The sequence below is a fragment of the Corvus hawaiiensis genome, chromosome 13 (genome assembly GCF_020740725.1).
Source record: "Corvus hawaiiensis isolate bCorHaw1 chromosome 13, bCorHaw1.pri.cur, whole genome shotgun sequence".
In the NCBI taxonomy this organism is placed as follows: domain Eukaryota; kingdom Metazoa; phylum Chordata; class Aves; order Passeriformes; family Corvidae; genus Corvus; species Corvus hawaiiensis.
In genome coordinates, this window is record NC_063225.1 from 242,891 (window position 1) to 263,666 (window position 20,776).

Genomic DNA, 20,776 nt, shown 5'->3' on the forward strand with positions numbered 1-20,776 from the left:
CATCCCCGAAATTTAGCTTTTTTTTCTGGTATTATGGTATTGTCTAACTATAGTTTTACATAGTGAAAGTTGCTGTGCTGTTACTGATGAGTTCAGAAGCCATTTTTAATTTCTGGAAAAGTATTCTGACAACAAACCATTTGTGAGCTTGGGGTGTGGGCAGAAAGAATGGGATAAGTCTCTTTCACTGCTTGCCTATTATTTATTGGCTAAAGAAATAACGGAAGTATTCTCATAATGGAATTTCAAAATTAATCTAGAACTCTGTTCCTCCTGCTATAACTCCTTTCCAAGATGGTTTGAAGAGGCTTTTTGGTTATTTTCTTTTGTTTCTTTCTTATGGTTAGTCCCAGTCACCTTGGTATATAGATGTGTGCTAATTATCCTCCATCAGTCTGTTTAAATAATTTACAGTGTAAAGGTCTCAAAGGACTCTCTAGGTGGCAGGTCTGATTTAGAATAGCAAAGTCTTTGTTGCACAGGTCCTTTTCTTTCAGCTCTGCCCTTCCTTCTCTGCTTTATTGCAATGTCTCTTGTTTTGGCTTTTAGGTATCTCTTTTTCAGTGATATTTTATTTAACACTGTCATCCAGATACAAGTTGCTACTGTAGATAATGATACTGTTCCAGACTTTCCTCCTGTTTGGCAAATTGTTTTCTCCTCTGTGCTCACTTTGCTCTCTGCACAAAAGCAGATGTTATTCTCTAAATATTCCAGTTAAGTGTGCTTGTTTCTATTAGCAATGTCTGACGTGCTGGATTTTAAACCTGGTCTGTGTTTCAATAAGCTGATTCCAGGCATTGCATTCGGCCAGACAGGACTCTTTTAGTTGGCACTAGCCTCAATAGCTGACTTGGAGCATTCAACAAAGATTTAACCTCTTCTCACAGACTATTTAGCCAGCCAGTCCAAATAACAGCATTTGCCAAAATTGCAAGCTGTTTATAAGCATTTTTCTATTTATTTATTATTTATATTTATTTTTTTATTTCTATTTTTTTTAAGAGATTCAATTTATCCAACAACTTTTGTGTATAAGTTCTGTTTATTGCCGTCTGACAGGGAAGGATATATACTCAGAGTTATACTCTTTGTTGTTCCCATCTAATAAAAGTGTAGTAAGTTTTTTCTAAATGTAAACAGCATTCTTTGTTTCTATTTTTTTCTGCCATGAAATTTCTCCCTGATCAGAAATTAAATTCTCTACAGTGAAGGGAAGATGTGCTGTGATTATATGGACTATTGAACATCATAGAGCATAGGAGTTAAGTTCACTGCTGCTACTGACTCCAGCTCACATCAGTGGTTACTGCAATGCTTTGTGTCTGCTGCTGAACTGGGGAGAATGAGGGGCTTGACCTAATTTCAGAGTGGTCATTGTGCTGAGGAAGCTCTGTCTGGCACAGGAGTTCCTTTGTACATTACACAGGAAAAGCAGATAGTGTTTTAAGGGCATATTGATTTATTATTGTCTCCTGGGTGCAAATTACATGTTGATACATTGATGCATCACTAGACACAAATTGCTGTTGCTCCTCAAGCTCCTCAAGAGAATATTCCACCTAGTTAATGTTGTTGTGTCTTGGATATATATTGTTCAGGAAAATAATATCTGCAGGCGCTGTAGCTTGAACTTATTTATGGTGGCTTCCAGGCTGGGAATATGTTTATCTTTTTGTAACAGAGGGTAGTGACATGCAGAGCACATTTATTCAGACTCCACTTAGTACAAAAAGAGGGGGGAGACCCTCTCAGGGATCAAATTCTGTCTTGTACCTCTACTGAAATCACAACTGACAGAAGTAACTCTTGATCTAGACTAGAACATGACAAAAATACAAACAGATCTACCTTTCTATGTCATATCGGTATCCCGCAGTGTTTTCTGCTTCTGCTACGAGTTAAGGAATGCAGTCTGAATGCACACTGTCTATCAGCCCTCTTCCACATCCATTCCTCTTTTTTTTTCCTTTCCATCTTTTCCTCTGAGTATCTTCCCACACAGTCCAGCTATTTTGGGTACCCAATTTGCCTGTGAAGCGCTTTTCATGTCCAACTGCTGTGTAATGCCCATGAACACTGGGTGGTTTCTATGGACAAAGCTCTGCCACATGTTGTAAGCTAAAATCCATCTAGCAGGCATCGTACAGGGACTGCTGTCTAAAGGAGGGGAATGCATTCACTCTACGGTAGTTTTCCATTAGTGTTCTACTGTGCAGCGCATGTTTTGCAATTCCTTTTCAGTTTTTGATTCTGCTAGTAAGTAATTGACATTTGTTTTCTCACTGTCATGACCTCAGGCCTGAAGGCTTAACTCACATTGCAGTGAGTGGCATCACTGGCAAGAAAAATGCTCTTGCTTAAATGGGTAAACATGGTTGAACAAAATGTGTAGGACCTCTTAGATCTGAATGGAATACAAGTTAGAGCTGTCTCAGTAATTGTCAGCAGCTCTTGTGTATCTTGGACAAGTGGAGATATCTGATTTTTTGCCTGAGTCTGGTCTGTTACAACTCCAGCAATGTCACTTGTGCTTACGCCAGTGGAGGTTCATTTTTTCCTTTATGTATTTGGTCAAACAATAGTGTATGTCAAGTTTACCATCCTGGGCTGGGAACATCTCCGGAAGCTGTTCTGTGGCCCAAGCTGCTCTCTGGTTTGTCCTCTTTGCCTGGAACTCCTACTACTGCTCAAAAAAACTAGAGAAATTGGTGTTAACTTACATGAGACCCCCAAGGCAATGCAGGTTGGAGCCTGGGACTGTACTGTAGTGTGTAGAAATAAAAGAAGAATATTAAAGAGCAGATTTCACTTCCTTGGATTAGCTTTTCTGATTATCTTGTATTTATTTAGTTGAAAATTAATCTATGACGTTTTAATGGCTTTCACTCCAAAGTTTACAGTATTTCGTATTCTGCAGGGAACAATTCATTTTGCTAAATTGACGATGAAGGCTTTCAGCTGTAATTGCTGGAGTTTTTGAAATCTGAAACTGAATTCTTACAATGAAATGGTCATAGGCTGAGTCATTTAGGAACACTTTGTTTAGATAAGCTGACTGTCGGCTACAGAATCTGTTCGAAAATACACTTTTGTTCATTTGCTTCCCTATTGGGTTGATTGTCAAATTAGATTTTGTAGATTCATAATTTAGAAATGCATTTAATACTCTGTAGTGTGTGTGTGCATTCACTCAGTGTAGAACATCCAAGAGAAACAGGTATTCTCCAGATACAAACTGTAATTTTTCTTTATCTCAGCAAATGCTTAGAGTGACATGTTTTTAGAATATCCCAGTCCTGCTTATTAGTCTCAGTCATGTTTGCATCCCATGTCTTGATTATAATTTCTAAAATAATTTAGAATTTGTCTCCTGAAGATTCATTTCTATGAATTTTTCATAGTGCATGTCAGTTGCATAAATCTGGTGCCAAAATGTCAAGTGATACGAAATAACCATCAAAATAAGCATGTGTAAACAACAGAATGTTTTCTAACACTTGTCCAGCTGTATTTTACAAATAACATTGAATCGATTTATGTTAATTTTATGTCTGCTTGCTGAATTTAATACAAGAACTTAATATTCTCCCCATATTTGTTCAGGTCTTTAGATTTCAAGGGATTTGTGAGAAATGTGTATTAAATTCACACTAATACTGTAAAGGTAAATTATTATTCTGCTTTCAGTATTTGCCTACAAATTTGATTTCTACAGTCACTAGCATGAGAATCTCAGTGAAAACTAGTAAAACAGATTGAGAAAAACAGATGGAAATTATTGGTTTATTATTACTTCTGTTGTGTAAGCTTCTCAAGTAAATCACTAGAGTTGTGTCTACCCAAGCCAAAGCTCCTTGATTCTTCCAGGGCAGAGAAAAAATAATTTGAAAAATGTTTCATATTTTGCTGCTGGGACTGGTTGAACATCCTGGTGATGGCCCAACAGCTGGGAATTGATTATTTTGACGCAAATTTAGGTCTCCAGAAGACATAAAGGATACAAAGAACTACGCACATCCAGTTCCATCTAATAGATGTTTCCTTTGGTATTTCAGCAGTTTCCTGGGTTCAATGTTCATATGCAAAGGAAAGGCGACTTCCAGTGCTGTGTTCTTAATTCAGGTGTCATCTCACATGGCATTATAAAAAAAATTATTTGAGATAAGTTGTTTGAGATTTTCAGAATGGCTGCTAGTTTTAGCTTCTTATATGTCTTTAATTCACACATTACTAATTCCCTTCTTTTATCAGATATTAGCTACAAAATGCTTTGAGAAAAATTTAATTCAGTTTCTACATTTGGCTCTTACATTTTCATCCTAGAAAACAAAATAAAAAGGGCAAAAATATTTTTCTCCGTCTTTATTGAACAGTTTTATGTAAAACTGTCAGTTCTGAGTATACAGGTTGACTTGAAGAGCTGTCATATGACAGACTTCTCTAAATGCATTTGCTCTTTTCAGGGGCACATCAAATGGTTTCCATGTAGTCACTGTTCCTTGGAGAATGGAAAATTTGTTCTCAAAATAATCTTGCTGTTCCCTGCTGTCCTTTTTTCTCCTTTATTTCCCTAAGTGCATATGTGTATATTTGCTATCTTAACGAACCAATACAAAAGGAATTCCAATTAGAGTTTTGATTACATCGGTTGTCACTGAGAAGGGAAACTGCAGGAACAGCTGTCACTTCACTTAGGTTAGCTCAGTTGAATTAAGAAAATTCTCATGAGTTGTATTTTTTAAATGGGATATTTACTTCCCTAAAAGAGATTATAACAGCCTTTAAAACAGCACTGAAAACTTTTCCATATCAATCATTTTGACTGTGTGAAATGTGTGAGGTCCAACTGCTTGTGCTACACAATTGCATATACTTGTATTTTGATCCATAACAATGTTTAAAACAGTCCTTTGGTGTAGTTAGCACATTTTCCTCTTATCTTCCACATGACAAATTCTGATATATAAAGTATTTCTCTGTTAAAAACAGTGAAACATTAAACTGTACTGTGTAAAGTTGTGGATTATAAGGGATGCTTTTACCAGCTTGCCTGATTACTTCTGGTGCGTGCAGCTGAGGGAGACCACTACAAGCAGTAATTGACTGCCTTGACTGATTCAGTTGTTACTCCTTTATCCCGAATCTCAGGGATAAAGTTAAGTGGGTGGTGATGACATTATGCACTAAAATATGTGCCATTTTACGGTAGAATAAACAGCCACAGAAAAATATGATGAAAGTGCTCCAGGTAAAAATACCAGAAGCTGTTTATTCCAGCCTTTCTGGTTCAATTCACAGAGCCAAAAATGATACATTTGAGGAATTCCTTTTGCATCTTGTCCACAACAGTGTTCTGTAGCAGGAACCACCTCATCTCTTGATTATTCTCAGTTTTTACTTGAAATTGAGTCTGTGTCTGCTGTTGACACTTTGGGCTATAGCTTACAGAAATACAATTTGGAATCTATGATCCTAGGGGAGTGCTCTTAACTCTCTAAAGGCTCTGCAGAACTTCCCTAAATGTCTACACATACTTATGACAGATCTACTTTTTAGTATTCAAGGAAGAAATTTGAGGATGTTCAAAGACCTTAAAATCTCATCTAAAAGGATATCCTGGAAACAATCTGGTTTACCTGCATGGAGTCTTCTGTTACATTTTTAGAAGGCTGACATCGATGTACAAACTACACGTCCTCCCTTCCCTTAGTTATTTTTTCCCTAAGCAAAGCTGAAAACTCCAACCTGTGTATTGAGAAACACTTGTGACCAAAAGCAATGACAAATGTGTTTAGCATTAGACAATATTCTACAATTTATATGTGTGCGTATATATGTACATCTACCTAATTTATTATATTTTTTAGGACACTGACATATCAAATCTTACACCTATAGAACAGCCAAATGCCAGACAGGGTAAATCATACTTTAATATATTATAAAGCTATATAGTAAGCCCACTCCACGGGCTTCATATGCACATAAAACCAATAGTTACATAAATAATATTAAATGGCAAAACTAGAAAGCAGTTTCTGCATACTTTATTTTACAATTCCTCACTAAATGTATTTACAGGACACAGAGTTTGCTTTAGTGCAATACATAGTAATGTTGCATAAGTACAAACTGTTGAACTTTTCTAAAAAAAATTAAAGAAATAAAGCACTTAACTGATGTTACAGCTAAGTATGTAAAGCAACATTAGTAACTCTGAGTGAAAATGCTAACAGCATCTTTTCTTCTCACAAACAATTTATAGAAACAAACCACAAACCGGCATGACATATTCCAAACTACTACCCCTTGTACAGTACCATATCATTTAAAAAAATCACTTTTTAAAAGCATGTATAGTGTACTGTACAGCAGCCTGTTTCTACAGATACTGACTTACTCTTTTAATACAAATATGATATTACCATGGCAGTTTTGAAGAACAAAGTTATCTCGAGATATCGAACATCAGTAACAAACTCTGATAAGCACAGCTTCTTGAGAACCTGCTTTAACAGCATTTCTTCACAGTGATATTTATGAAAGGTTGGAAAAAGAGATTAGCATAAAATATTCCCATCCTTTTTCAGATTTTTATGCAAAAATCATTACTTTATATTGGTAATTATAAAATTACAAACACTTTCTATAAGTAACTGCATCTATAGTAATGATAGAAAAAGTCATCAGTAAGACACCTAAAATGAGGCTTGCATAACATGAGAGTTTAAAGAAAACTAAGTACACATCATTTTTAAAACAGGAGTAAGGGATGTAACTTAATTTAGAATAAGCAACACAGTTTAACAGACCTATAATCAATTAAAAAAGCTACTTATTTATTAACAAATGTTAAAAAATAATGGAATTGTGATGAGGTGAAATCAACGTTTAAAAAGATATGATGAAACATTTACTCTTAATCTTAGTTTTGGCACTTCATTGGAACAATTACTTTAACAAAGACCAAAATATGTATAAAAGATATACAGCTCCTTGACATACCTTGCAAATGTAGTACATAAGTACTGGCAAACACTGAAAACACAGTTAGTTAAACATTCCCACAGATTTGCACATGCATGCACTAGTCAGACAACAGCATTGTATTTATGTTCTTGGCGGTGACAATCTTGCATTACTTGGGTATTTTAGGCCATTTCTTCAGCAGATCTTGTTTCTGTTTTAAGTCTTACAAATTCTTTAGCAACTTCGTCATTATTCCTCTGAGAAAGTATTCTAAGGATTGTTAAGCCAGTCTCATCTAGGGAGATGTTCCTCAGCAGGGGGTACCAGGACGCACAGCTGCCTCTGTCGACGATGCCCTGCAGCTGGATCACTGTCATGCCGACAATGCGATCTTCACGGGCAAAGCAGTAATCCTTCACTGACAGGTGAAGTTCGTAGGCTCCTGGCTTATCTTCGTTACTCAGTAGGCTGTGTGGATTAATAATATGAATTTAGAACAAGGAGTTCAGTTTAGTTCCCCCAAGGAATTAATTCACTCTAGAAATCTTGGAAAAATTAAAGCGAGAGTGGTAGTTGAAGTTTTGTAGTTCCATTTTGTTGCAACACAATAGCTAATTTTAAACTTTCTACACAAGTAACCCTTCAGATGTACTGGTGATGGGGTCTCTGTTCTCAGCAGCCCGAACAGAAAGAGAATTCCCTCAATAGCAGAAACAGGCAGTTACCTTTCCCTAGAAAGTACTTAAAATGTTCAGCTAGTTCCCCAGCTGTCAGCACCATGACTTTAAATCAGCTTCAAAAAATACAGAAAACCCTTGGCAGCAGGCATCAAAAGGAGCTTTGTGGTAAGACAGAGACAGTGAACTCATTTCCAGTCAGGGTTGGAGGGTAAGGGGAGGAAAAAAAAATGATCTCAGAAAAGGGCAGAGAAGCACTAAATTTAAAACTCCAGGTTAAGTGGAAATTTCTTACTGATTTAAGGATTAAATGATAATAGCATTAGATAAACAATAACATTAACACATGCACAACCCTTTACACATTTAGATATCTCTACAGTCATGAAGGCCCAGATATCTAGAAATAATAATTAATGCTTCAGTCCAAAAAGCTACCTCGGCCAAAAGATTCCTAGGGATATAAATAGTTACTTCTCTGTAGGGAAATGAATTGTACATTTTAACCAGGTTTTGTAGGACTGAAAGCTTGGTGACTGCCATTCATCTTCATATACAACAAAGATAAAAATTAGTAAATAATTTTGAAATAGTGTCTATATCTATGTATAGCCTTACGATGTTTTTTTTGTTGTTGCTATTAATGGTTTAATGGCAAAAGTATTTTAAGAAAATTTTCAAAAAGTATGCAATTCCCAGACATAAAAGACTTACAACTGGAAAGTTTCATTGTATTTTGGTGACCAGGTGTTGCTCTTTGTCTTGGTTCCATGCTTTCTTTTCTTGTCACTTAGTTTAGGACCCAGTATGCAAACTTCCACGAAGGGACGGAACATAGCTGTTGTTTGCCAGTTTAGGTTATTAATTGCTACAACTGTAAAGAGATAAAAGAACTGAAGTTAAATTCCATTGCAAGAGTTCCAATTAATTAACCTGTATGATTTTTTTATAGCCAGTGAAAGGTGACCTGAGAGCTTTCCTATAGGATCTCAATACCCGGCAAGCCTCGGAGGAGCTTTACCCCTTCCCTGCCAAGTAAAGATGTCTGACTACTTTTAGGTTCAAAAGTATCAAATATAAACATATATTTTACAATTCCTTTACAATTACAGGTTCTTTTTGCCTGCTGTCTTCACTGTAATTAAAAAAATCTGAATGATCCTGTGTTTCTTTCTGAAATTCAGGCTGTGCAGAACAAAGGCATTTTGTTATAAATGCAACTTCTTAAGACTTGGTGGTGTCATTCACCACCCAGCTTTGCTGTAGTTTTTTACAGGTTGAATTATGTACAAGCAATTGAGAAGTAAAATTTGACACATTTTAATTTACAGCTCCATAACTTATTATATTAACTTTGCATTACCTACACAGAGAAGCATAGACAGTACTTGCCTGCATAATCTGAACTTCTGCTGTTGTTGAGCAAGGAAAAATCACCTAATCACCTGAAGTGTACTGATAGTTTCACAAGTACTATAATACTTAACAACTGTTGCTTTATTATTGGTATGTTTGACTTAGGGTGTACTTGGAGGTTTGGTCTTTGTCATTGCTTTCTTTTTAAAGTTGACTGTCTGAAACTTACCTTTCACAGTGACTTTATGCTCACCAGTTCCAGGATGGGTAGAGACATCCACCTGTACAGATATCTCGCCCACTGAATTAGTAGCAGTTTGACCTGAAACAAGAATTATTGGTTAGCACACCTGGCTTCTTGATGCATCAAGAGAAATAGACAGTGAAAGGTGAGTGGTATTTTCTGTCAGAAACACTTAGAAATTTCTGAAATGTTTCACATTAAAGTGGGAATCAGTTACAGATTCATAAATGATTTTGCCACAAAAGTTCTGGGCAACTGCAAATATCTATAGAAAGTGCCTCAGTGAAATAAAAAATCCTGTTCACCTGGAACTTTCTGTTCTGGTTGTCCTTAGGTGTGTTTGTATCTTGAAATGCAGAAGTTGGTGGTTTTGTAATTTGTTTGCATGTACACCCCAAAAACCTTACTGCTGAGCGTGCATTTGGAAAGTTACTTCTGTGTCATTATAGATGAATCCTTTGCTGAGGGTTTTGTCTCAACAAACTACTGAAGTTTTGCATTAACACAGAGAGGGGTTTAAAGAAAAAAGGAGAAGGTTGAAAGCATGGCAGAGGAACCAGGAACTTAATTTTTAAAGTTTTCCTTTTGAGCACCAGAGGAGGTTATAAGTCAATTTGCACCGAATGATTCTTTAAAAGGACTCTGTATGTCTTGAAAAGTTCCTCAATATATCAGATTATAACAGCACAACATAAACAAAATTGAGTATGTTTACTTGTTCTTTGAATGACCGTGAAAGTTGAATTCTGTGAACTGCACTTGGTCCCCACAGTGTAATCTCTGTGAACCACATACTAAAGTAAATTGCTACCCCTTTATAGCTGGCTGCTATTTCTGTGGGTAGCAGAGAAATTTATACCGAAATTCCTCATTGACTGGTTCCCCATCCCTCCATATGTGAGGAGAAGCAAACATTCCTTTAGAATTTTTCCAACAGTTCGCACAGGAATTAAGGAAGGGTTACAGAGAAGAGGGAGGGGTGTCTTGTGTATAATAATAATGGGGAAAGTGATTTCCCCCCTGAAATTAGTTTATACCCACAATATTTTTTCTGTTATCATGCATAGTCTTTTTCTTTCCTGGATTTCCTCACCAGTGGCTTTCCAGAAATGAGTTCTGCAGTGATGTTTATTCGTTGTTTTGGCCTGATCTGTAATTATGTTCTCTACATGGGATGAACATTGCAAAGTCAATTAAATACTCTTACCCCAAGTGTTACTGCTTCAGAGAACAAGCCCTTTTTTACCTGATACATCAAAATGTGGAGATTCAGTGATCATTTAACATGCTCAGAACCCTTGAATATTATTCTGCATTTCCAAGCTTTCAGGTGAGTTTGGCTTAGAACTGTTGTGAACCTACTTTTGAAACATAGTCAGTAGTGTTTTAGCAAAAATGCACAGTGTCAATACCTTACTGTATTACAGCTGTTACTTCTGAATTGCAGGGTACCTGTACAAATTTTGCTGTTAGATATACTTCAGTATCAGTCAGAGGGTTTGGGCCACTACTGACATGTAAATAAGCAACTTACTAGACATTAGCTTTTTAATGACAAGAGGTTTAGTTTCAGTGGCAGAAATTAATTTTCTTGTATTTGGATAATTACTTAAAGCTGTACTATATGGAAGCTCTAAGTTGGTGAATCATTTTATGTCTTGCTCACAAAAAAGAATACATACTTTTTAAAAGAATTTGTATAAAAAGGAAGGAATCAAATGGACTAGAAAAGCTAAATAGCAAGAAAAATAGAATGGTTTTATTTAGAAGCATAGACTGAAGAATTCTCTGACTATAGTAAAATTTGCTTTTACTTGAGAAGAGAAAGGAAATTCTCATTTGGTCAAGGTCATAAAGCTGGTTTTCTTTTCTCTTGCACGCACAATGTCATTAGGCCATGTATCAGTGAGTAGCAGGTTTTTAATGGAGTTATATTTAACCCAGGGTGCTGACTTGTGTGAAAAAGCCCTCCCTCATATTCCTTATATTAAATGCAGGCAATGCCTATAATTCAGAAAAAAGCTTGCCCAGGATAGAATTCGAATACTAAATATAATGTATTTTTATATATAGAGTATTCTCACTGGCTTTGTGATACTGTAAAGTAAATGAAAGAGTAGAGACTGGAGGTCCTAGAGCATTAATCTGTCTCATTCTTTAATTTTTTGAAATCCTGCGTTTTCAAGCTGTTCCATAATGCATGGAATTCAACCTCAGCACAGGTACATTTTGTGGTGATAACCTCTATGAATGAGGCTTTTGATTCAGTCTATAGCCTTCCTTCAGCTCTGAAGTTTGAGCTGAACATACTGTAACTCTGTTCTGATTAAAAAGCTTTCAATGCCAAGCCAAAAGGTGAGAACCAGGAGAAGGGAACCAGGAACTTGCAACACCTAAATCTTAGGGACAAAAGCTGAATATACTGAGAGAGAGAATGAGAAGTTTTTGAACTCTCTCCCAATCACAGTTAATAATAATTTACCCCTGACTACAGTGGAAGATGAGGTAAACTGATCCTGAATATCACTGAAAATATCAGCCAGTATCAGTTACTTGTTTTAGCCTCCAGCTTAAAAAAATCCCCAAACCAAAACCCTGGGAATGTTTTAAAAGAAGACAATTAGCATTTTCATTAGATATCCTTGAGAGCAGCTGGTGGGTGATGGTAATAGTGAAGTGTGCTGTGTTAACCTCTAATAACGACAGGTAGGATTTCACCAAGACAAAAATCTATGAATCTGTAAGGGTTAGACTTCCGTTTCTCCAACTGTTTTATTAACTCATACAAAATATATTCTTGCAAAGGTCTCCTGATTGGTATCTCTTTCCTTTTCCTAGTAGTCCATAATTTACAACAGTGCTCCAAGCAGTACTGCAAATATATAGTGGGATAGGCCTTGTATGTACAGTACAGCTTGATATGGTTATAAAGAAATTTGTGCACAACATCACCCAGTTTTATACTAAAAGCAGCTGACATTGAAATGACCCTTACATTCAGTATTGCTGAGCAGCCCTCCTTTGCAGAACATCTCAGCCAGCAGAGATAATTTCTAGTGGAGTCTAGAATATAAACTTGGTTTCTTTTAGTAATCACGCAACCCTATTTCTCTTCCTGACCTGCTGAGCAAACTAGAGATACAATTCCAGGACATTTGGTATTTGCTTACAGCATCTCTTGTTGACATTCAGTAACTATGGTACTTCATTTTAAAGTCTCTCATCTGTCTATTTCTGCTGTTTTGTTTTCTTTTTTGCTACCAGTTCTTGTACAGTCACAGCAGGAATTAGTGATTCTGATCGACTATAGAAAGGTCTATTTATCCTACTGCATTTAATAAGCCAATTTAGCTGACAATAAATATCTCTCTGTGCACAGCAGAGGATGATCGCACTTTTCTTTCTTTAATACTGTAATATAACTAATTCGAAGACTAACAAACTTATAAATGATTCTGCCTTATGTTTGAAAACTTTATGGATGTTTAATTATTACTCCTTGCTTTTTAATATCTGCTTTACATTTTATTTGTTGGCATATTCATATGATTCAAAATACAGCATCCTCTTACTGGTGGGTCTTAAAGTGATCACATGCATTTGAAGTGCAGTCATTCATTCGCAGTAAATAAACTGTAAAGGAGAAAAAGGATCTCCTCTGGCCAAAGATGCTCACTCCTCAGTGACCAGTAAGGCCTTGAGTTAGGCTTTTATTCCTCCTTATTTAGCACCTGCAATGTCATCAATGTGATAGCTGTTTTAACACTAATGATTTTGACAGAAGACAGACATTTTGGACCAAGTCAAATGTTTCTTAGTCATGACAGTTTCTTAGTCATAATTGCTGCATGTGCACAGAGAAATTCCCTTGCCTTCTATTCCTTAGTAGGTACCTTTGGAAAAGGTGAACTTGTGCACTCTGATAGAGAAAATAGCAGAACATGCAAATATAAAAATGAGTCATGTATATTTTGTAAAACCAAAACAGTAACTCCCTATATTTTCTAGGATAATACTCCTGCTAAATGCAAGAGACTCCTGCTGAATCAGTCTGTGATTGTGAACAAAAGTACGTTACTGTAGAAGGATTCATTTGTCTTGCTTGATCTTTTAGCAGCAAAAAGTTTTCAAATGAGGAGGACTGTGGAAACTTTCTATGTTTGCATGAATAAAGAGCCCTGCAGACATAAACGGGATTCACAGAAAATGAGCTAGCATAAAATTTCAGAATGTGGTGACCTGCAGTATTTTTGCCCCAAAGTAGCCGAAGACAAGCAAGACTCTCAAACTTTGTATGAACGTATCAAAAGTTTCTAAACCTGGGGAGGTTTACATATGTTTCTATTTTGGTTTTTTTAAACTCTGTCTCTAAGGGTTGAGGATTTCAAGATCTTCTTCACCTCTTTGAGGATTAGAAATCCAGTTCAGAAGAAAAGCAACTACCTGCAAACTAATAATCATGCATTATGTGATTTTATTACCCAAGACTTAGAAAGCTCACTGAGCACTGGGAGCCTGGCCATGAGACCAGCTGACCTGGCACTGTTGCCTGTGGTAAGCCTAACCTATCCCATTTGCCTCAATGGCTTTTTCAGCATAAAGCTGTTCATCTAAATACTGCACCTATGCTTTGACCTTATTTTTTAAATAGGACATAAGAATGAAAAAGTTGAAAAGTATTCAAGCTTTCACAGTTTCCAATGCTCTAGGAATTACACAAGCTATGAAATCAGCACTTTAATCCAGACAAGCACGTGTCATCTTTTGATTGATGATATCAATAAAATACATATTGGTCTGGTGTTGAGCTGCTAATTTATTAGGAGATAAAGTATCAGGATGACTCATCAAGTTATTTTTCACAGGACTCTGAGACTGAGTTGCAGGAAAACCTTCAGTGCATTTCTGAATATTTTCATTTAGTCCAAAGAGTACAAGTTAAAGCTGAATTATTAGGAGATGGATGGAGCAAGCTAGATGATCTCTGTGTTAGAGAAAAACAAGGCAGCAGAGAAAACCAATTTTATCATGATAACCACACTAACTGCAACATGTGCTTTGCTTCAAGAAGTTGCTATACAAATGGTTGATAATTATTTGTTTTGGGGGATTCTGAGAACCAAGTTCAATACTTGAAGGCTGACTTCAGCAACCATTTATTCACCATGCTGTCATAAAAAGATTGAAAAGATTTAGGTTTGTATTTGATTAGCAAATGCAAATCATTTGTCTAAAGGATCACTTGTTATGATGGAGTTAAGGCTGACAGGAGATTCAGCAACATCTCTAAGCCTCTCCACAATTGTACAAAGCCACACTATCAAAGTACATTCTCTCCTATTGGAATTTTTTTGGCATCAGGCAGTGATTATGAGGCACTCAGAGAGCATAATATGAAAGGAGAATGTTGTGGTGTGAGTAGGAAGTACAGGTTTGAGTGCTGGAGTGGAATCCCCAGCTCAGGCCTTTCCCTTCATCTCTCCTGGGGAAAGCTGTGCTCCACACAGCCAGGGCTGCAATTGCACAGCTTCTTGGGACCCCCCAGAGCCGCATCTGCTGCTCTGTCCACGTAGGAGAGAAACCAGGAATGAGCCAGCTTTGATCTGGGATTTATGTATCCAACTGGCATCATCTATCCCTCTGTGGGTGTGTATGTATGTATATATTTATATATATGCATGTATTCTGTACAGCGTTTTACCCAGACAACACACATGCCTCTCAAGAGGTTTCTGTATGTATTGAATGCTCTGCTTCTAGTAGGAAGTAATTTTTTAAAAACTGATGTCATATAACTGATGGCCACGTGGTAGCTTGTGTTTATTTTCTTGAGACTTAGAGGAAACTGATACACAACTTGTTTCTAATTTAGGTGCTTTACTGTTTCATTTAAGGACCAACCAGAAATTTTCTAATGTGGCAGTCTTTTAAGTGAATATTTTGTAAAGACCTGCTTACCAGCAGTCTGGTTTTATCTATTTTTCTGCCACTATTCTGAATGCATTTACTTTGCTATCAGCATATGCTGGAATACTTTTATTCGTTGTAATTCTGCAAGTTTCTTCACTTTTTTTTCTTATCTGTCCTGTTTGTTGCTTGCAATAGTGTGCTGATTTCTGCAGCTTGCAATGCAGGTCTGGCTTTTTCTTTCAGGAAATAAGGTTGTGTAACACATGATTCTGACCTCAATTTGAAACTACAGTGGATGAAGCAGGGATTATTTCTTGATTTAAATTCTGTCTGAAGTATGGGTTATGAGAGAACTGGAAATGCTCTGTAGGACTTAAATTTCACGACAGACTACAGGTATAGCTTTCAAAATATGACAGTTAATAATACAATGGTTTTGACAAGCAAAAGATGAAAAGGTCTTTCTTTTTCACCTATAACAGCTGCTAAACAATTTAAGCAATTTTTATTTTCTGTAGTCTGATGTCATCTATCTGCTTGCCTAAATTATAGTTAATATCAGATTATTGTTTTAATGTCATTCCATATATTTATGAACCATTGAGGTTCTGCTTTGCTTTGTACAACTCCAGATTGCAAAGGAACACAGAACTGAATTTTGGCTTGGAAGTTGAAAAGAACTTGTCTTCATTTTTGATTGTGTAACTTCGTTCCCTGTATTGGTGACCTCACAAGACAAGGATGGAGTTACTGTTAGAGATAAGCATATTTACCTAATGAGAATGAGTATTGTATCTTCTTGTTTTCAGGTGCATCGTCCCTTTTTAGCTTTCAATTGTCTGGCATAAGAATGAAGAAATCTGATTCAGACCAGCTGAAGCAAAGCATTTTCTGCAGCCTTGTAAACACACAGGTAGGGTTTGCAGTCTATGTGTTGTGAGATGAGTATTGATTTTTCTGCTTAGCTAATACAAACTATTTTAAGTCAAGCTAAAAATGATTTCAGAGTCCTGCCATTATGTATTACTGTTGTATACCTTACAACAACAGCACCATTCTCTAATGATGTTTATAAACTGGAGCTGCTGTAATTTGTAAGAAAAATATTTCTCCATGTCCAATAAACAACCATTTTAGATGCAAGAGTGGTGTTTAGTTTGGAGAAATTAGTGGTAATAAATGAGAGCTAATTCAGGAAACTGTTTGAGATGCTGTCTTTTTATGTAATTTGCTAAAACTAAAATAATATTTGTTCAAATGTTGTAAGTGTTGATGCTAAACAAATGTAAATATTCACAGCACTGGCTATAGTTTATGAAATTACTGAAGATTTAAGGCATTTGCTAAACTAAATCACAGCCTTTTAATTTTGATATACATTACGTAGTTTAAGAAGTGAAGGTGCAACTTAATAAAAGGGTGACTGCTTCTGTCTTTTTTTTAGGAATGACTTTAGAGAAGCTTTACCAGTACTGGTCTCAGCACTGAGTAAGGGTAAGTCAAATGTACCACAGAGTAGGAAAGTTCATGCAATAGACCAACAGAAGTATAGTAAGAGTTTGTCCTTTGGCTTTGAGAGTTTTGTCTTGATTGTGAAAATGTGGTTGAATTTAGCTCGTTTGGTTAAAATTGTCTTGTCCTGTCTGACCTGAAATTTGTCCATTTTGTCTAGAGCTAGTATCAATGTACAGAATCTATGGTCTTTTGCAGAAGCCTTGGAGCTTTCCCTGAAATTCTGGGCTGGCTGCCTTCCAGCTGTTAACCAGCCATGGGTCTTCCAGCCCTACAGCACTGAACCCCCAACTGAGCCAGGTTTTACAGGTCAGGCTTGGCACTGTGCTCCTATTTTACAACTGATTCATGCTTGGCACAAGTGGAGGGTGCAAAAAGAATTGTTTGGTTTGGTTACAGAAGATTTTGAAAACAAAATTGAATTATGTATGCAAGAATGTTATCCTCTAGCTGAATTTAGAGGAAAAAACCCACCCACTTTTACAGCTTGAGCTAATGTTTATTACTATTATTAGTGCACAAATAGAGTGACAATTTCCAGCTGGCAGATGTTTAGAGTAAACAAAATCAATCTGAGATCTGAACCTCAGGTGATTTGCTTGGTAATGGTGAACTGATGGTACACGATTCTCATCTCGCTGTACTTTACATGCTCTTTGAAGGGGTATCAATGACCACCTAGAGTGTTCAATACCGCTCACTCAGGCTCTGGAATGCAATTCTCCTCCCTAAACTGCCTTCAGGTTTTGCAAAATCCTTTAGGTCTATAGCAATGTCCTTTTCAGAGACTACAGAAGTGACCTGCTCCATGGAAGGGGCCATGCTATCACTCGTGGCAGGGATAGCACTTGTGTATGGTTGAGTAAGAAAACTGATCCAGAAGAATGTGCTTGCAACAGGCACTGCAGAATCAGCTGAACCCCTTCTGGGTAATATTATATGTGAAGGTCAGATAGGTGGAACTAAATTTTATTACCATTTTATAAATCATTCTATGTGTTATTATAAAAGTTTTCTCATCAAACAACACTGATAATTTATTTGCAAAAGAGAATGCTGCTCTGCATGTTTTACATTTGTGGGCTGGGTTTAAAAAAGGACAAGTGCTTAGCAGGCTTTGCTCATTTTTCTGGAAATGTTTATACCAAGGGACAATCATAGATTATATCTCCCCTTACTATCCTATTGATACCAATGTTAAAACATGTAACAATCGGAGTTTCCACAGGATTTAATTTCCAAACAAACACGTTGAAAGTGTGTGGCAGATCTGGAATAACAGTTGAAGAGAAACCTCTCCCTCCTCCTCTGCTAGGCAGTAAGGCAGGTATAAAATATGCCAGAAGATGACAGAACTTAAGCTATGTCACTGAGAAAGCTAATCTGGAACCTGTACTGTCTGTATCAACTTCATTTATTAGAACACATTTTTCTTTTATCCTTAATTTTCATAGTGTGGTTACAGATTTGTGTTCACAACCCTGAGTGAGCATTAAATTTACAACTTTCAGCAGCATAGAACCATTAGAGTTGGAAAAGAATTTCAGCCATGACAAATCATTATATGGAGAAAACGAAAAATAAAAAAAAAAAAGCAGTTACTGAAAACGTTACTATGAGATTATGCTCAGCATTGTCATTTACTTATTCCAACACTTGTCTGTTTTAAAAAGTCTTGAGAGTCTATAGTGGTGCTTTGAAAAGAAAAAATCATCAGCAAAAGCTTACAGCAGTTAATTTCATTATTCCTGTTTGTGTGATAATTTGCTTTTAAAGCATATGTCTATAACAATGTAGTCTCACGATGTATTTGAAAAAGGCAGTAGGAATTGAGCTTTCAAGTATTTAGTGTGGTGAAACCACCACAGGAAAAACTATGACTCCCTGAGGCACCATTTTAAAAGTTAGGAATGGTTTTATTACTATTATCTTATGCAAATTGCTTTGTTAGCAAGATTTTTAGGAATTTGTGGGCACAAAGGCTGGGAAACAAAACTCTGGTTCAAGCAGTCATCCTTCTTTAGAAATGGTGCAAATCATATTCTCGGATAATTTGGTTATGCCTATTGAACATGATCCTGGCATGAACACAAATACAGGAACTGTCAAGGACCATAACACACACTTTTACAGAGCCCCTACCACAGAATCAGAGAATTAATAAAGTTGGAAGAGACCTCCAAGCTCATAAAGTCCAACCTTTCTGCTTTCTGTTTGTGTGTAAAGTTAACTCTCTCTTCGCACACCAATTAAACAAATTTTTGCTCTTCAGTTTCTTAGAAAAACTGCAGCTTAGTCATGGTGAGTGAGAAACTATTTTAACCTGTGGTTAAAAGTAAGCCTGATTGTTTTTTCTGATTCTTGTAGTCATTACAGGAAAACCAAGCACCCACTTATATCTACAGTCATAGTTATTATTCAATATATGCTTTCTTTACATTTAAACTATACTTTTTTCATTGCTTTGAGCAATCCAATACTTACATCCAACTGTCTATTGATTATGGATTGGCAATGTGAAAAAATTAGGGCAAATATCAATCTAATTATATTCCAGAGAAAACTGCTGATTTGCAAACAGGGTCATTTTAACTAAAAGCTAATGATACAGTTATAGCTGTGAGACTAGAGATCATAATAGATGAGGATTTAATTCTTTTAAATGAGGCATTAAAGGATAATGAAAAGTTATGAGTCACTTTTCTTTACGTTTCATTCCCAGTGGCTACATTTCTGACAATACTGGTGTGCAAATATAGGCATGGTAATGTGTGCACAGAAATTAACACAGACCTCAGGCTGAAATCAGGATGAAACACAGAAAATTCAGTTTTGTGGTTCAGGATTTATAAAAGATCTCTATTTATGGCTACAACTTAGATAATTTTTTTCTCCTGAAGTTACAGTGAAAGTATATGTTAAAGAAAAGCAAAATACACATAAAAGTAACACTTTTCTGCCTGGATCCATATTGTTAATTTTTTTTTTTGAGAGGGGGAGAAAAGACTCTATTCCCTACATATTAGAGTTTTATAGCGATTTTTCTCATTTGTAATATATGAGTTATTAACAGAGATCCTCAGTTTCAATATGGAAACAGCTTAGGAAATGATTCTTTGCAAATAATCTTGGGGCAAGCTGCAAAACTCATGTTTCATGCTTTTTATACCGTGAGTAACATATTGTACTTCAGAAGTAAAAGCAATTATTTCCAGCTTTATTGTCCAATTAAAACTTTCTGATTCTTATGAGCTGGAGCAGGGTAATTCATTATCTCAGCAAATTGTATTCTTTCCCAAAGACATGAAGTGGCAGGCAGGTCATTTTTACAAATGCTCATTACATTCAAAAGAAATCTAGTAAAGATTACTATTATGTACAAATGTTCAGTTTCTAGAATGAAGAAAACACTCAGCTTGGAATATAATGTGTGCAGTGCTCCTACAAATAACCCTGGTGTTCAGTGTGCATCCAGAGCGTGGGGACTGTTCTTCCTGGGAAGTCACAGGCCCCTAAATGAACTGCCCTCAGATAAGCTCCAACAACTGGCAGCAGCATTAGATAACACCACATGAGCAAATTTGTGTCAATGAACTCTAAAATACCACAGTGGGTGGAGAATGTAATCTGCAATCAGTAATTCAGAACATTTAAAATGTGATTTGATTTATTTCTATGTTCCTTACAGATCACTTACTCTGAGAAGTTTGTGTGGCTATAAACTTCTTTATCAAGGCGTCAGTAGTTTGTGTGTAAAGGCTGAGAGCGTATTTGAGGGACTGTAGGTCTGGGCTCTTTTCCAGGAAATTCTTTTTCAGCCCACTTCCTCCAGCATGGAAGTATTGCTAAAATGAAAAACAAATATGGTTGTTCATAGAGGCAAATTATCTGAGAAAGGCCTCAGTTACAGACACACGACTTCAAGTAAAATTCTTAAATGAGTGTTTTAGAAGTAGCAACAGGCGTGTGTACATTTATTATAGCACTTGAAGTAACGGTCATAATCTCTAATACAAAACTTCTTTCCAAGGGTAAAAAATTAAGCCTTAGGGGAAGAAAACAATGTACAAAATTTTAATCTTGATCTTCATGATCTGAAGTACTC

General features: G+C 36.3%; 1 protein-coding gene and 1 long non-coding RNA gene across 6 annotated transcripts in view; one reads left to right on the top strand and one right to left on the bottom strand.

Annotated features, from left to right (window-relative positions):
- Positions 1 to 6,034: 6,034 nt before the first annotated feature.
- UNC13C (unc-13 homolog C) overlaps positions 6,035 to 20,776 on the bottom strand; it is a 125,166-nt gene continuing 110,424 nt past the window's right edge. For all 4 annotated transcript variants that reach the window (XM_048317430.1, XM_048317432.1, XM_048317431.1 and 1 more), the window contains 4 exons: positions 20,369 to 20,516; positions 9,235 to 9,327; positions 8,364 to 8,523; positions 6,035 to 7,440 (listed from right to left, as the gene is read on the bottom strand). In XM_048317430.1, coding sequence (XP_048173387.1) covers positions 7,155 to 7,440; positions 8,364 to 8,523; positions 9,235 to 9,327; positions 20,369 to 20,516 — 687 coding nt within the window. In that variant the 3' untranslated portion in view covers positions 6,035 to 7,154. The remainder of the gene's footprint in view (positions 7,441 to 8,363; positions 8,524 to 9,234; positions 9,328 to 20,368; positions 20,517 to 20,776) is intronic.
- LOC125332509 overlaps positions 15,490 to 20,776 on the top strand; it is a 35,910-nt gene continuing 30,623 nt past the window's right edge. For both annotated transcript variants that reach the window (XR_007206533.1, XR_007206532.1), the window contains exons 1-3: positions 15,490 to 15,555; positions 15,969 to 16,072; positions 16,604 to 16,653. This is a non-coding gene — a long non-coding RNA (uncharacterized LOC125332509). The remainder of the gene's footprint in view (positions 15,556 to 15,968; positions 16,073 to 16,603; positions 16,654 to 20,776) is intronic.